The 17666-nt window shown below is 42.6% G+C and overlaps 1 protein-coding gene across 2 annotated transcripts in view; it reads right to left on the reverse strand.

Moving 5' to 3' along the window:
* CRADD (CASP2 and RIPK1 domain containing adaptor with death domain) overlaps positions 1-17666 on the reverse strand; it is an 82387-nt gene that overhangs the window by 55608 nt on the left and 9113 nt on the right. The window contains exon 3 of one of the 2 annotated variants that reach the window (XM_050900165.1): positions 15914-15919. The exons of the other annotated variant lie outside the window; for it this stretch is intronic. Within the exon in view, the coding sequence (XP_050756122.1) occupies positions 15914-15919 (6 nt within the window). The remainder of the gene's footprint in view (positions 1-15913; positions 15920-17666) is intronic. 2 annotated transcript variants of the gene reach the window in all.

Consider the following 17666-nt stretch of genomic DNA (forward strand, 5'->3'; position numbering starts at 1 on the left):
AGAGCTCTAAAAGTCAATAATAATATCACACTGTAGATGTGGGACTGAAGTCAGTAAGACACAGTAAATTCAGTTATGGGAAACAGCTTTGAATGGTTTTAATTATATTTTCCTAGAAAGGCTTATAGAATGTTATTGATATTTGACCTGGATAGTTCTGTTTTCTATTACAAAGTACATAATATCAATACAGCACCATATATGTCTGCATTCAGCAGCCCTTAACCCTTTGCAGGCCCCAAATGAAAGGAGAGGCAGGTGGATATATTTTTTTTTAATCTGAGAAAAGCAGATGGCATCAAACCTGTCACCTGTCATAAAGCATTAAACCTCAGTTGAAGTAAAGAAGTAATGAGGTCTGAAACACCATCACATTCTAGCATGATGAAGAGAGCGAGCAGACTATTCATTTTGTGTACGGTATTTGTATGCTAACTGCATTAGACATCTTTCGTTTTACAGTTGCCTCATTCTTTCTCTCTCTTAAAGCCGGCTCATGTGCCTGGCCTCCCCTGGAAGCCTCTGCTGTCTGTCACTTTCCAATGTGCACATTCCAGCTGATTGAATCCTTTATTAAATTAGATACCCCCATACTGAAAAAAAAAAGCCAAAAAGCCAAAAAAAAAGGGGGGGGGGGAAGCCATACAGTATGAACAAAGGAATCCAGTTTCTCAGAACTATAAATTTCAAATCCATCTGGCCTGGGAAGGGGACAATAAAAATATACAGAAAGTGATTAAGAAGTACTCCACGATACCCACTGCAGCTAGTTACCGCAGGTCCTGTGGGTCCATCCACCCTGTGCATTCATACCACAGCCGAGCAGCTCCAGGAGATGCATAAATGAATATCATTGCCTCCAGTGAACGTAAGGGAAAGCAGACCAGCAGTCACTTGCCCAAGGCCACGCTTTAAATCAGCACTAGAACTGGGAATAAAATTCCCAAATCATTCTGCTTTCCTGGTTCAGATGCCATTCAGTAGATTGCAGCACAAAAAAAACAAACAAGCACACAGAGAAAATTAACAGTTTGGTGTAAAGGGAAAATTATTTCAAGATAGGAGCATTGTGACAAGGCTAAGAGCAGCTGAACAACATGCATTCGGGCTCAATCAGAGCACCCACCTGAAATGGAAGTGCTGATAAGCCTCAAAGAAAAGTGGGTAATTTTAGGAGGCCTGGGCATTATCAGCACATCAGTTCAGGAAAAAAAGCAGGATTTTTACATGCTGCGGCCAACAGTAACCACCTCACTACTTACAGTATATATACTGTATATATACTTGTAGATATATATATATATACATCCACGTAGACACAGAAGACAGCTCTCCATGCTGATTCAGTAAGGTTAGAAGTGAAAAGGAGCTGCACAGCACTTGACGTGACAACAGAAACGAGCAGAGACAGCAGGGTTCAGATGCATGTCCCAGTCAGACATCGGCAGGATACAGAAAATAAGAGCTACAAGTTTGACAGCAAATATAGGTTAGAAATACATGGGAGTGACTGGTGGAATAGGCCAGGGGAGTTGTTTCAACACCCTGGCATGCTGCTCAGAATGATCTTTAAAATCCATTAAAAAGAGAATATACAGTGAGAGTGAAAAGGCAGCAAATGTAAAAGATTAAAGAAAACAACCTCCTGCCCAGTTAACGCTCTGCTGGGCTGTCCCCTGCACCGACACAGCATCAAACTGAAACCAAGGGGGCACCAACACACACAGCAATTTTTCTTCCTGTTTTCTTTTTTGTTTTAAATACCAGAACAAGCTTTCTTGTGCTCCACAACTTAAATGCAACCGTTAACCCTAAGAAGGCAGGGAAGGAATTTTTCATGGAAGAAGTTTTATTCATAACTCAATAATACGGGGATTCTTTCATGTTTCTCAAGAAGCTCTAAAACTAACCAGCCCGATATTATTTGGACGGATGGCACATCTGGGAGTGGTTTGAAGAAGCCATCTACTGAAAATGTAAGCAAAAGGCTCTTAGGGTAGTTTTTTTGATGCTCGAGGAGGAAGTCTTTGGAGAGACCATATACAGTGATTACAAGGGCAGGGAGTAAATTCAGCAATCTTAAAGGGGGGAGGGAGCTTACTGCCATCAAACTAGGACAGGATCAGTCTTTGGAAGTGTAAGACTTATGGCATTAGGGTAAGTGCGCCACATCAGGCCAAAACGTAAAACAAAACATAGATGAGACCACACCGGGGGTTCAGAGACGTCTCGATAACAGCACATCAGGAGACAGGTTTGTGACCTGCGAGACTGGCCGTAAAAAGGCACAGTTAAGCCTGGGTGAGTGAGCCAAGAATTATGAATGCATGAGAGCTACCAAAGTGTCCTTTAAAGAATAAAAATCCTGCTCACTACCACAAATAAACAGAGATCTGCATGTCAAGGAAGGAGCGAACTGAACAGGCCATCTGAGCAAGGAGGCTGCAGTCTGAAGCGGGAGCTAATGGGTTGGTCTCCAGGCCGTGGTGTCCACATCCCACCCTCACCTTCACTACTGACCCAGCACTGACAGCTCTTTCTCCGCAGGAACAACACTCTGCTGTTTTGCCTAAATGCCCAGCTCCTGGCATCATTTTGCCAGACCTGCTGCTCTTGGTTTTCTTGAAGAAAACACCCCTATATTCTTCGTGATGAAGGGAGCGGGGAAGACGTGAAAATCTTAACCCTCAAGAGTTAGAAATGAAAGCCGTGTGTTGCCCCCTTCGCCATGCCAGCGGCTGGGAGTGGCATGCTCCAGCTACTCCCGAGACACCCCGGGCGGAGAGGCAAGTGGTCTCATGCACGGCCTCAGGAGACACCAGATTTCTGGGATCTTGGTTTGGCATCCAGACAAAGTTTACTCATGGTCCAGATCAAGACCAGAGTCCTCCGTTTAAATATCTCTTCTGCAGGCACAACTGTCATGTAAATAATCATCTAAAACCCATTTTCTTTGGTAACATTTTTTAGGAGGAGAACAATAAGATGGCATATGTGACTGCAGCCCATCTCAGCCACCCATGGGAGCAGAGCAGACAGTTACATTAACTTCTTTACATCATTTTTTGCTATTGAGTTAAAAGGGGAAATTCCTTTTCCAAACAATTTTTATGGGTAGTCAGTGTGTCTTGGACAAAGATTAAGATCCACGTAGATTAATTACAGAATAGTTTGGGAAGTTCAAATGCCATAAATCACTGGGATCAGAAATTCTGAAAAAATGGCATAAAGCAGCAATGATGCTTGCTGATAGAGCAAACTGAACCCTTTAAAAGAGCAACTATTCCTGAAAAGTCAATTATGCAGTGCCATTTTTAAAAGTAGTCAAGTCAAGGCAGAACATGACAATTAACACACGAGACATTACCAGCAGCAAAACTTATCTCAGTCCCAGGGGAGCGGGGCAAGACAAAAACATTAAGTTATGCTTAATATCATATAGTCAAATCAAAACAGGTTGAGTAAAGGAAAATCGAGGCTTGCACAGCTACTGAAACCATGAGCTCAGTCGAATGACAACGTATACTTTAGACTAGTTTCCTCTTCTCTTCCAAATGCAATACAAGGTGCTAATCACAATCTGCTGAAACCCTAAAAAAACTGTGCTGTAGTTAACAAAGATGTCTCCCATGGTAAGTTATGAATACTTGACACTTCCAGGCCCCACCTCTGGTGTTAAACTCCCCTCCAGCAGTGAGAGGTGCCTTGCAAGAAAAGTTCAAATCTTTGGAAAGTGCATCCTCTGAAACATCATGCTATGGGGCCCCTGGGCCCTAAGGATCTTCAGTATTACACCAGTCAGCTGTATCTTCTTTTATGAGTTTTAAACATGAACTACTGTAAAAGCTTCAGGGCCTAAGAATAAAGCGCCTACGCAAGATCAAGGCTTTCAAGGTTTTTTTTTTTAATTTATTTATGTGCTTCTTAATAAAAAAAAGATATCATTGCTAGCCTTTAAGAAGCCTGGGATTTTGTCCCTCTTAACAAGAGCTCTCTCGCTAGTCCCAGTGCCTAGTGGGAATATGAGATGTTTCTACTCTGAGATGTTACCTAACACTAACTTGGTTTCAAGTTCAGATTTCCCCTGTATATTCCTCAGGGCAGGACACAGAGTAGACCTGAAATCTAGCACCTTCACCTTGAGATGTATATAATAAAAGTCAGCAGGTGATGCAGTGACGACTTCTCCATGGGCAAGGTTCTTTACAGCAATTTAAATAAATTATTAGCAAATTAAATGATTTTTCATGTCACTGTCTAACAGTCCTACTACGTATTTTTCTTTACAGATTACAATCCAACTGTTCAACCACAGTAAGAACAAAAAACAAAAAAACATATCATGGAAAGACAAAGGAGTGACAAAAAGGCAGCCTTGCCTAGTTCCCAGAAGTTTGTTGGTTTACCAAAAACTTTGATAAAAAAATATATTCTACCTGTGGTTCATGTTTCTCATGGTCCACAAGAAAACAAGAACTGCTAAGAAACATGATGAGAAAACACAGACTGGACAGGACTTCATACATCAAGAGCACCTCTTCCTTAATCTTCCCTGATATTAGAAGAGTTCATTTGTGTTCAGAACAAAAACAAAAAACAACACCAAAACTTGAATCTTCAACTTGTAGCAGAAAGAGTTATGACTGGCTTTATCTCCAAACAGGAATGATCCTTTAAAGTTCCATTTCAAGACTCTGTAATGAAACCAGATCAATTACTAGGCTTTGAAGATTAATTGAAACTCTACAAAACAGCTGTAGACAAAAGGCAAATTTCAGCTTTTCCTCTGGCTTTAGTCACAAAGAAAACTACCCTGAAATTAAGTTCTGGTGTATTTTACAGTACAAATGTAACACACACACACACACACACTTCGTGTACTGGGGCAAAGCTCCAGCTGCTACGTACTGCTTGTTCAAAGTGCAAGATGCTTTTCTGCAGACTCAGCTCAGCTGGATGCTGCCTAGAGCATAACACACCCAACTTGTACGGAGGGAAAAAAGTAAGTGATATAAAACAATTCTAAAGACAAACCATTTAGCTTTCTTCTATACTAAATATAGTTCAATCATGCAGATTTCCCAATGAGAAAACACCAAGAACAGCAACAGATTCAGCTGTTTTTCCTCCCAAGACCAAAGGTTCACCAGCCAGCCTGCGTACACCGCAAGGTAAGAGATTCACGGTCTGCCATAAGCACCAATTCTCTTGAACAACCTCTTTTCAGCTACTTAAACACATTCATTTTCCACAGGAAATAAACTACTTGGGTATGTATGTATATTCTGAATTCAAGCTACCAAAACAGGGTGACCCACTCAAAGCTGAGAACAGCTCTCAACACTTTCTCATAACCTGTAGGCAAAACCAAGCATAGAATTGGTTGTAGTTCTGTCAAATAGCTACATCCTCTTTGGCATTCCTAAAGCACCAACCACCTTTGTGTGCAGACACCAATACTTATTTTATAAACCTGGAATGGTGGGGGAAGATTATCTAATAGTGCATTTCCCATATCTTGATCCTAAATCATACCTTGTTTTGAGTGATTGCCTTCTGCCTCTACGTCTGAGGTAATTCATTTCAGTGTTCCAGACACGGCATATGCACTTTCTTCAGGTATGTGTTGTATTATCACTTCGCATAAAAATAATGATGACTATGGTGTTAAAAGACAGAACTTTGATTAGCTACCTCCAGTCAAATAAAAAAATCAAACTCAGTCCTAAAACCTATGCCTAAAAAGGCAGTCACTGAAAACCTTGGCATTAAATGCTCACTTGCAGCTTATCCTTTCCTAGACCACTGTCCTGACTGGCTTTCCTACCTGGGACAGGCATCAGAGGGCTGGATGTGGGGAAACCAAGAAAATGACTGCATATGACCATCAAGGGAAAAAGAGAGAGGCTTGAGGGTGAAGGGGTTCAAAAAATGTAAGAGTAAGGGGCCAAAGGGGAGCCTCAAACAAGGCATCCCTGACCCCATTTCCCAAAGACACTTAAGAAACCAGCAAATGCCACCTGGCACCTCTCTGTCTGGAGACAGGACAGCAAAAGAGAGTTGAAAGAGGTCCTACCCCACTGTTGGGATTCCCCCAGTCAAGCTTCCTTCTCATGGTGCTGTGGGTGTCCAGCTTGACAGAGCCTGGCAAAGGTTAATGGTGAGCTCCTTGAGGCGGTGGGTATATTGAGCAAGACAGACCCAGCATGGCTGTCCTTTCATCATCTCTCGTCCCAGTGGCTATATTAAGGAAATGCTGAACAAAACCTCAGGCACCTCTCCTTTTACAGCTAAGACTGCATGGGTCAGGAATTTTTCTGAGCAACTTGCAAGACTACTATAGGAGAAGGAATATTACTAATAACATAATGGATCCCACAGGTGGGAAAAAAGACATCAAAGCCTATATGCTCCTACCGCTCAAAGGCAAGGCAAAGAACACTGGTAATTTTGTAATGTAGGCTATGCAAGGATAGGATAGGATAGGATTATGTTAGGTCTTGAGAAGGTCCCTTTTTCAAAACCAAGGTGAAGAAATCTATAAAACATAGTATGAGGAGTAAGCCCATCAGCTGTGGTCAGGAATCAGTGGGTGTCTGCTACACAGCTGCAACGATTTAAGGACAAAGCAGTAATCACAACTGTACATCAGAATCTATATCGGATATATTACAACCTGCAAAAGATAAAAGACCATGATGGCAAGCATGAATGTTACCACTGCAAAAGAAAGATGAACAGCTTTTGTAGAAGGATACTTCAGGGTCATTTTGATGTTGACAATTTTTAACACAAGGAAGAAATTATATCAAAAAACCCAAACGCGATCTCCAATTTCAGTGTCATGCAGAAAATAAGCATGTAGATAACTCACAGCAGTTCCCTACAGTGAGGCAAAGCAGTCAATTCTTCATACTTTATATATTCTATGGGCCAATGGCATTTTTTTTAACCTTGTGATACCATTGGATTCAGAAGCAGATAAGAAAGGACATGGAATAATAACATACCCACTCCAAACATCCTGACAAAGGCAGAACATGCAATCGTAGAGAAAGGTCCAAGTAATAACTTTGCTTTTAGATCTTTAAAGAAGATGCAATACAATGATGTTCGGTTTGTTCACAGAAATGCTATTAAACTCTTCTCTGGTATGTATGACCAACGTGCTTTGCGTCTCAGAATTAAATCAACTATACGTTATAACGTTAACTGATCTGTGAAAGTGTTATGCATATGGAAATAGTAAACTGAGAAGGAAAAAGCTATCCAGAATGGGGAAAAGGCTCAAAAGTGATGGCTCAGGCAAGACTGGAACCAGATAAGGAGAAAGAGAGCCATTTAGAATTGGGCCTACATGGAAGGGGTATAGGATCACAAGTGGCTTTCCAGGGGATTTTATACCCTGCTCCTGTGTTAGCTTACTCAATAAACCAAAGGACTTAATCTATTCAGAGAGTAACTCTTCATTAATAATATGACAATATAAATGCTTTTCTTGATGCACAAATTAAATTAGCAGTCTGAGTAACTAAATGGTGGCAGCTCTATGGGAGGAAGAAGGGCTATGGCAACGACTTGTACAGTCAATAGGAACTGAGCAATAAAAAAAGCAAAAAGCCACACTTAATGGCATAGAATAGGAGAAAAGAACTTTGTTTATCAGTGCAAACCCTAGAGGTGTACAAATGTTAGCTGGTGCCAAATCAGAAGGCTAATTAACACCTGGCAGGACAGAATCTCTTACCACCTCCCTCTCCCCACCAGGAACAGGCATGCTTTGGGACTGTGTGCCCGCTCTGATGCTCCAGGATTAACAGTTATTAGATCCCCAGTTCCAGGACTTCTGGTATTCTCCAGCCTCGTGTGGAAAGAGTTCATAATTATCCCACAGGCAGTAATGCAAGACACTGATGAAGTCTGAAGAGCTCCAGACTTGTCTGGATATGTATAGCTCAGATAATGTTGCTGACATGATGACAGTTTCTCAGAATGAACCTACAAGGTAAGGACAGCACATACGAAAAATAGTGTCTGTCCGTACATAAACTGGAGGGTTTGCAATTTTAACTGGACAGCATATTATTTAGTACAAGAAGCACTAGTAATGCTGTATCCTGCACAAGTAATTCATAAACCTTCCTCGATTCATACCAGGAGGAATCAGTTGGCATGAAAGCAGTATCAAGACGTGGACATCCTATATATTTCCTTAACTTAGGCCTCTGAAGCTTTATGGACAAGTTACCCGATATTTGATAGCATTCAACAAAAGAATGCTGAAGTTGAAAAACCAAGCTGAAGAAGTGTACAATGGTGAACTTCATCTTGGGGGACACTATCAGGAGGGCTAGACACTAACAAGTATACACAATCTAATGTTTAAGACCAACATGAAAGGCTTATGCACAAAAGCAAAAAGCTAGTTCTGCCTTTCCTAACATTTACAGATGATTACAAAAGACTTGCAGAGAATCTCATGAGATTACTGTTGCTATCATTATCAAGATTGTTTTTCTTAAAAAAAAAGTCCCAAAGTGATTTCAGCACTTACCACAGAGGTTTTGAATGGGAAGAAGTAGTATATTTGTGCAGGCAGAACAAGAGGAGGAAAACTCAGCACACTGCTTTCTTAATCAGAATATAAGCCCTGTCAACAAAAATACTCAGTGATACAGGAGGAATTTTACAAAGTTCATGGGCTACTGAGCAGTGGAAGTGAAAGCTGTTAAACCATAAATTCAAGGCTGTAAATCACAGTTCCCTTCTTATCTGGCTTCATGAAACAAACAGGGAGAAATCTTCTAAACCAGAGCCTGGTATGCCAACAATTTTGTAAGAGGGTGCACATGCTAAAGGCAAAATGAACACTGCAGTGGACATATAATCACACTAGGAATGCCTCTGATGAGCATTAGCCAGGAAAACACCTTGTCATGCAGCAGGCTAGAGCATGAAACTCAAGTGAACAGCAGAGTTTACACTCCAATTCTTCCTGATATTAGTCTGAATGGAAAGGCACCACACTACTGAGAGTCACTTTTTCTCTAAATGACTTGATGTTTATTCTTTACACTATTGTAGGTAGCAAATTGAAAAACAAAACAAAAATGCTAACAGAACCCAAATGAGACACATACAACCCTGTAACCCCCTGGACTCCCTGTGCATCCGTCAGTAGAAACACAGTTGTTTTCACTCCTACAGACTCTGTTTATACATTATGGCCCAATCCTGTGGACAATTAAAGTAAATTTAGAGCAAGTAATCTGACTGAGGCCAACGAGCATGCTAACACGCATACAGTCACACAAACAAATGTTTGCAGGTTGAGTCTGACAATAAAAATATATTAGCTCAGGCCTCTTAACTAGCTATTCCAATTAAACAAACTTTAGCAATGCACATGTTTCCACTAATTGGGATATAGACACCATGTAAGATGACCATTGCCTTCTGAAGACTGAGGAGCCCCTTTCAGGCCTTCATCTTGTGCAAGATATCAGATCAAAGCAGTGCTATGCCAGCAGCTGGCCAACTTAATTTTATCATTTTATCTAAACAGAAGTATGGTAACAGCCTTCAGGGTAGACATTTGGGCTAAGCAGGTATTACACATTTCTTCCTTACCTATATTCTACCCATTGATCATACTGGAAGCTGAAAAATCCCGAACGTAGGTAACAACTTTAAATAGACAAGTGAAGTGTATGTATTTATCGTCTGCATAGGAGAAGGAAGATCATGCACTTAGTTGAACAATTTAAAGATACAATAACATTGCTATATATGAGAACTAGGAAAAATGAAGTACGTAAACAAATTGCTCACCACCCGCTGACCGATGCTTGAGCAGCAATCCGCCCCTCCCGGCCAACTCCCCCCAGTTTATATACTGAGCATGACTGGAATATCCCTTTGGCTAGTTCAGGTCAGCTGCCCCGGCCATGCTCCCTCCCAGCTTCTTGTACACCTGCTTGCTGGCAGAGCATGGGAAACTGAAAAGTCCTTCACTTAGGATAAGCGCTACTTAGCAACAACATCAGCGTGTTATCAACATTATTCTCACACTAAATCCAAAACACACTGTACCAGTTACTAGGAAGAAAATTAACTCTATCCCAGTTGAAACCAGGACAGTGATAAACGAAAATGAGACTCTCAGTAACAGGGTCAATTCTCCTGGATTCAGATGCAAGAAAGAAACATAGATTTATCATCAATCCCCTTCCGCCAGGACAGGTCTGAATTATTTCGCTAAAATCCATGCACAATTTCTGGGGAAAGTTAGGGGCATTAAGAAGGGGATTCACAAAGGCCAGCGCACCAACTGAGAAGCTGTCTCAATTAGCCCAGATGAAACAAGGAGGAGAGGAACTCAAGACCTATCTTAGCTCTTTCTGGGACTTAGATACGTTTCTTTCAACTACTGGGAGGGACTTTATTCTAGTCAAAATTCAAGATTTGAGCTCTCTCTTGGAGCGACACCTCCACCAAAGATTTACAAAACACAGCTGAGGGGGCACCACTCATATAAACCGTAGATGCGCTTATGTGGGAAGTGCCTAAGACGTCAAGTCACAAAGTGGTATCCTACCTGTTACGCTGTGGGGTCATATTAATATTAAACTACTCCATGCAAAGAGCTGCACCTCGCTGCCAGCTGCTGGCAGGGACGCAGCCCCATCTGACAGGTGTGCGCCGTGAACGCCCACAGGATTCGGCCCCGCGGGCGAGATAGCTGGAGAAAGGCCTGGCTGCGTGTCCCGACGCCGGCCGTGAGCAAGGCGCCGCGCTGCTCGGCACTGTCGAGAGGCGGGCAGCCTGGGACTTGCCCAGAGCAGGCTTTGAAGTGCCCGGGTAGCTCCGACGGCAAAAGCTGCAGTGCCCAGGGGACCTGGCTGCGGGAGCAGCCAGCAGCTCGGTGGGGAAAGATTTAAGGCTTCCCATTTTGGATCTGCAAAGGATCCTGCAAGAGGAATGCCCCAAGAATCCAGAGTTAATTTCTACCGCAAACAGCTGGCGAGCATTTCTAGCTATAACCTGACATTGCTTTTAAAACAAGCATTTTGCAGGTGAACTCATCAGATCCACCATGAGCACATGAACCGAGGGGATGATGAGAGCATTTCGCAACCCTAACTGCAGCAATCGCTGTTCAAGGATATGAAGATGAAACTAATCTCATGTGGGATGTGGCAGAACTGGATCACAGAGAAATACATGACTTTTTAATTAAACAGAAGAGAAGAATAAAGAACATGTCTTGTTGCTTTGAAAAGCTGAACAAACACAGCCATCGCCTACAGTAAATAAAAACATATTTAAAGAAATACTTTCTTCACATAGAAATACTAGAAAGTACTGGTTTCCTTTTTTGTTCCAGCTTTCCTTTCTCAACTGTTATTTTGCTGAGGATTCATATGCCCCTGCTTAAAGGCAGCACCAGCTGCCCGTGGAGGAAGCCTACCTCCCACCAGAGCCAGTCAGAGACCCCCAGGGCTGGCAAGGGGCTTAGTCAACCCTTTACCTGTGTAAAGTCCTTTCACTCAACCATAGCACATGTTTTATTAGAAGGATCCAAAGACTGAAACAGGCCGTTCGTTAAAGAGCTCAACATATTATTAACTACAAATGAAAGGTAAGACTTTAAAGAGCATCAACACAGGACTAAAATTGCCTTCTTCAAAGCCAAGGGGAGCTTACCCTTGACCTTGACGGGAGGAAGGTTGGGTGAGCTTGGGTTAACTATGAGTCCTTTTGAAAATCCCAGGGAAAGTGGTGAAACACTAAGATTAAGAAGGCTGCCAGAAGAAGTGGTGCACTAACGGCAATTTATTCCCCTTGACCCGATGCATTAATGCTTATTTCCTGCACACACGAACTGCATAGCATAAATCAAATCGGCTCCTTCTCTAAATGTAGATTGGAAGAAACACCGAAGCTTCGCTTCAGTTCGCAGCAGAGGTGTTTGTCAAAACACATGTACAACTCCTTGCCAATACATCCATATATGAAGAAATACAAATCTGTTCACAGACAAAGCAAGAGCAGGAAGAAAACTTAAGAAGAAAATCTGACAGTATACTGGAACAATGGTCCAATGGCTAAAAGAAGCAACAAGATTGGTTTTCTGTTTACACAGACAATTGCCAAATAGATAAAAATTGGCTTTAAAAGTCTTGTATACAAAACCATAAATCTTCTAACAACATAAACTGCAGCTGTATCACTCTGAGGTAACGAGTGATACTTGGGTGCTCTAGTTCTCATTCATATAAACATATATATGACCATAAACAAATCTGGAAGGAAAGCTTAGTTGCATATAGCAATGCAGGGAGGGTTTCAAGTTATAATAACCATGCATAATTAACCGTATCCTAGAGGAACTCCCTGACCTTTGCCATACACGTGACATTTCCCAGTGAGAAGTAAGTTACATCACTGCTGATATTCTCAGTTGACAGGCAAAATGAGTGTGGAGTCTGAACCAGTAATAGCTTTTCAGCTGCAGAAATTTTTCTTTGAAGGTCGAGACATGCTGCCATGTCAGTGTAGGGAAGACAGCATAGCACCCATTCCTTCACTAGAGAGAAGATTTCAGTCATCAGTGGCAAGACCTTTCTCCTGCTCTGGTCAACAGGAGTCTGGCCTCTGACTTCACTGGAGTCAGACTTTCACTGTGAGACACTAGTTAACATTTTTACTGACTTTGGATGGCTATGCAGCCTCCACAATACATGCAAGCTAAGGTGGGTGTGTTTGCTGCTTGGTTGTTTTTTTTTTTAAAAACAGCATTCATAGACTTAATTTATGAAAGACAATAGATTTTCCCCATGCAATGGGAATACAAAAATTAAACAAACATTTTCAGATGGAACTCCAAAGCAATTCTGGAGGTGCTAAAAGAAGAGCTGGCCAGCTCTGAAGGAAAATATTAATGAAGAAAAATTTAATGAAAAGAAGTCTACAAAGTCTTAAGTAGGAAGTTCTCTCAGTTACTCTGGAGCATATATTACTGTGTATCTATGGGCCACAGGGGCCATTAATTAGTATCAACAGAATGCCTATACTGATGACATAATGCAAAAATAACAACTGCATCTTGCTTCTTCATGTTTACAAGTGGCTTTATCAAGCTGCAGGATCAGGTTCTTACAAGAAAGTTTCCAGTCTGTTCTAGAAAACAATTATTATTGTCTGTACAAAGCTTTTTCAATGGTTCCCTCGCCACATCCTGAGACAAGACCAACAGTGGGAAGCTGGCAACAATTAACAAAAGATCTGAAGGATCATAGAGGACTGCAACTATGCATGTTTTTGGAAATATACGATATGGGCATGATTTTATCATACTGTGATGCAAGTTGAGGAGGAAAACGGACAGAGAATTAAGATATTGTGTCTAATGGAAAACTACAGGTAGTGAACTCTGTAAGCCATTTAGAATGGACATACCCCAAGATGAGAAACAGTACTATAAACTCTGGGAAACAGAGATACTTAAATAATCAAAGAAAAAAAATGCATTTATTTGCATGCAGCCGCATCCCTGATATGATGCATATCTACATCTATATGTATGTATGAACACAGAATTTTGGGAAAAAAAGGATTCCAAGACTGCAGGTGTTTATGGACAAAATCACCTCATCCACTGGCCAGAAAAGGCTATGTCTATATTAGCAAGCAGTACAGAGCAATAGGAGAGGACCTATGGACTGATACAGATCATGCTGAGCATCTGGCATTCAGACTATGCACAGCTGGAAGGTTTCACTTCTAACTAGCTCTAGTCTGGTCCTATGGACTCTGTGAACACCCGGAGCACATTTTTCTGTTTAGATTCACCTGAAAGAAATCTAGTTCAAACACTCCCATTCACTTAAAAAGCACATTCCTAATCTGAACTAGAAGTCATGCATACATATCCAAAGTGTCCTGTGTCAGCACTAGCTATATTTGGATTAAAATCACACATACTGAGTACCCAAGAGTGTGATGCCGAACTTACAGAATCACAGAAAAATTTAGGTTGGGAGGGACCTTTGGAGGTCATCTAGCTCAAAGGAAGGCCAGCTTCAATGTCTGATCAAATTGCTCAGGGTCTTCTACTGTTGAGTGTTGACTGTCTCCAAGGATGGAGATACCACAGCCTCTTTGGGCAACCCTATTTGGGCTGCAGCCTCTGGTGGCCAGTGCTTAACCCGTCTTGTAAAATTTTTTTCCTTATATCTGATCAGAATTTCTCTTGCCACAACTTGTGGCTGCCACTTCTTTTCCTTTTGCTGTGCACCTGTAGGAAGAGTCTGACTCCACCTTTTCTGAGTCTACTTGGCCTTCTCTTCTCCAAGAACAAACTCAGTTGTCTCAGCCTTTCCCTGTACTTCATGTTAAACTAACCACTTTAGTGGTGCTCCACAGGACTCTCTAGTTTGTCAGTCTTTCCGTTGTACTGGTGGCATAAAGCTAAACACAGTATTTTAAATACAGCCTCCTAGTACCAAGTACAGGGGAATAATCACTTTCCTCAGCCTGCTGGCTTTGCTCTTGCTGATGCAGTCCTGTGTGTGGTTAGTCTTCATCATCATACTTGCTGTCTATCAAGACATCCAGCTTCTTTTCTGCAGAGTTGCAGCTGGCCAGTCAGTGCCCATCTTGTGTTATTTTGCGGGAATTTTGTATCCCAGGTGCAGGACTTTACACTTACTTCTGCTGAACTTCATAACGTTCTTGCTGGCCCATTCATCCAGCTTGCTGGGATCCCTCTGAGAGGCAGTCCTGCTCTCCTGTGTCAAATGATCCCCAAGGCCTGGAGTGATCCTGCCTTCCTGCTTTAGGCACAGTTCAGAAGATCCCAGAACACAGACTGACAAGTGTGCAAACAAAGGTAATTCACCTACAAACTTCCTGAAGATACAGTCCCTCCCATCACCCAGGTCACTGACAAAGAGGTGAAACAGAATTGCTTCCACTGTCAGCCCCGAGGAACAGGACTCGTAACTAGCCTCCACTTAGATGGATATTGAACCACCAACTACCACGCTTTGAGCCTGGTGGTCCTTTCTTTCACCCACTGTGCAGTCCACCCATTCAGTCCATACCTTCCCAGCTAGTCACAAGAATGCTATGAGACTGTGCTGAAAGCCTTGCTGAAGTCAATTAAATGAAATCTACTGCTGTCACCCACAGAGGCAGTCGTTTTATCACAGAAGGCAAGAATCAAGTTGGTCAAGCTTGATTTACCTGTGGTAAACCCAAGCTGGCTGTTCCCAGTCACTTTATTGTACTTCGTGCATTTGGCTTACCACAGCCTACCAAACATGACAGAAAACAGCCTCTCAAAGACATAGGCTGGCTCCCTCAGCACTCTCAGACACATCCCATCCAGGTCCATGGATTTGTGTATGTCCACTCTACTCAGGTAGTTCCTAACTCAATTCTCTTCTACTATAAACAGCAAATCCCTCATCCAAATTCTACTACTAGGCACAGAGACCAGGGCCAACTGACGGCAGACTTCGCATATGAAGACTCAGCCTTTTCCGTGCCCTTCATCAGTGGTTGCCTTAGTCTTCCTTCCACTGCCAATGTACCTGCAGAAGCCCATCTTGTCGTCCTTCATGTCCTTGAATGGTTTCAAACTCAGATGAGCTTTGCCTTTCATAACTCTATCCCTAAAAGCCCACAGAATGGTTTTATATTGCTCCTATGTAGCCTGTCCTCACTTCCACGTCCTAGACAATTCCTTTTTGAATTTGAGCTCAGCTGGGAGCTCCCCTTTCAGCCAAGCTGGCCTCCTGCCATGCCTGTTGCTTTTCCTGTATGTAGGAATGGGCCATTTTTGTGCTTTCAAGCGGTTTTCCTTGATGATCAGTCAGGTCTCCTGGGTGCTTTTGTCCTTCAGAACTGTCTCCTACAGTGTACCATCAACCAGTTTCATGAACAAGCTAAAGCCAGGACCTTTACTCTGCTACTTGCTTTCCTCTCTTCTCTCAGTATCTTAAACTTGAGCACTGCATGGTAACTGCAGCCAAGACTGACATGAACAAACACATCCCCAAACAGTTGTTCCTTGTTTGTGAGTAGCAAGGCCAGTAGACCACCTGCCTTAGTCTACTCATCTAGGACATTCATCAAGATATTGTCCCTTCTGCATTCCAGAAGTCTCCTGGATCGCCGTACTGTGTTGCATTCCCAGTAAACACCAGGGTTGTTAAAGTTTCCATGAGAACCAGGGCCTGCAACAGAAGCACTCTTTTAAGAAGGCTTCATAGGATCATAGGGAAATTCGGGTTGGAAGAAACCTCAGGAGCTCTCCTGTCCAACCTCCTGTTCAAAGCAGGGTCAGCTCTGAGATCAGACCTTGTTGCTCAGTATTCTATCCAGCCAGGTCTTGAAAACCTCCAAGGATGAAGACTACTCAACCTCTCTGGGTCCCCGTTCTACTTCTTGACTCCCCTTATGATGAAAAACTCTCCTTATAGCCAGTCAGAACCTCCCATTTCAACTAACACCCTTCATCTCTCATCTTCCCACCATGCATTGCTGTGTAGAGCCTATCCCTGTCTTCTCTTGATATCCTCTTTGTAGTTATTGGAAAGCTGCTATCTTCCCTTCTCCAGGCTCTGCCTCCTTTTGATCGGGAAGCCCTATAAAAGAAGCCACCACAATATCTCTCTTACTGAGCTCCCTGCTGATCCTAACCCATAAACTCTTGACCAGCCTGCTGCCCAGGCAATAGCAAACCTCTGTGCATTCAAGACGCTCCTTTGAAGAGACTGCAACGGCATCCTTGTCTAAGAACCTGAGGCCATGCACTATGGCACTGCAGTTGTGTCAACTATCCCACTGTGTCTCTGCAAATCCAATGACACCACAGTGCTGCAACTGTGCAGACTTCCACTTCCTCCCAGCATGCCTGCTCATAAAGACACTTTTGCCCCACACTGTTAAGTTGACCCCATCTGTCCCCAGCAGTCCCCATCTCTTGAAAAGGGTCCTGTAGTCATAGAGTCCAAAGTCCTGCCATGACACCAGGTGCACAGACAGGTGTGAATATGCAGGATGCATCCACCCCTGCCCACGTTTTTCCCCTTGAATGGCAGGATGGAGAACACTGCTTGGGCTCCATCCCTTCACACAGGGTGACTCAGCCCCTTAGTCATCCTTAATCTGCTGAAGTATTACTAGTGCTCACATGAGAGAGTAGCAAAGTCTGATGATTGGCCAGGCCTTGGCAACCTCTGTGATGTCCTCGATCCAGTCCCTGGGGAAGCAGCAAACTTTGGAAGTCATCAGGCCTGGTCAGCAGATGGATGTCTCCATTCCCTCTACCAGGGAGTCTTCAATCCCACTTACCCGTTGCTTCCTCTTGATAGCACTGGTTATGAGCAGTTGATCAGGCACAGCTGGCCCAAACACCTCTCTTGCCAGAACTCACTCCTCCTCTCCTGTTTCCAGGGACTATACGTTTTATTAAAACTATATTATTATTATTAGCCTCACATATTTGTGTTACTGAGGATGACACCAAGTATGGTTATCTCTTCCCATTAACTTACCTGAAAGAAACTGTTTGAGACTGAACAGGAAACACTATAGTTCTTAACAGTGATGCCTAAGATTAAGGCTTCTCAAAGTGAAAAACATAGATGTAAGCA

The sequence above is a fragment of the Gymnogyps californianus genome, chromosome 1 (genome assembly GCF_018139145.2).
Source record: "Gymnogyps californianus isolate 813 chromosome 1, ASM1813914v2, whole genome shotgun sequence".
NCBI classification, from domain to species: domain Eukaryota; kingdom Metazoa; phylum Chordata; class Aves; order Accipitriformes; family Cathartidae; genus Gymnogyps; species Gymnogyps californianus.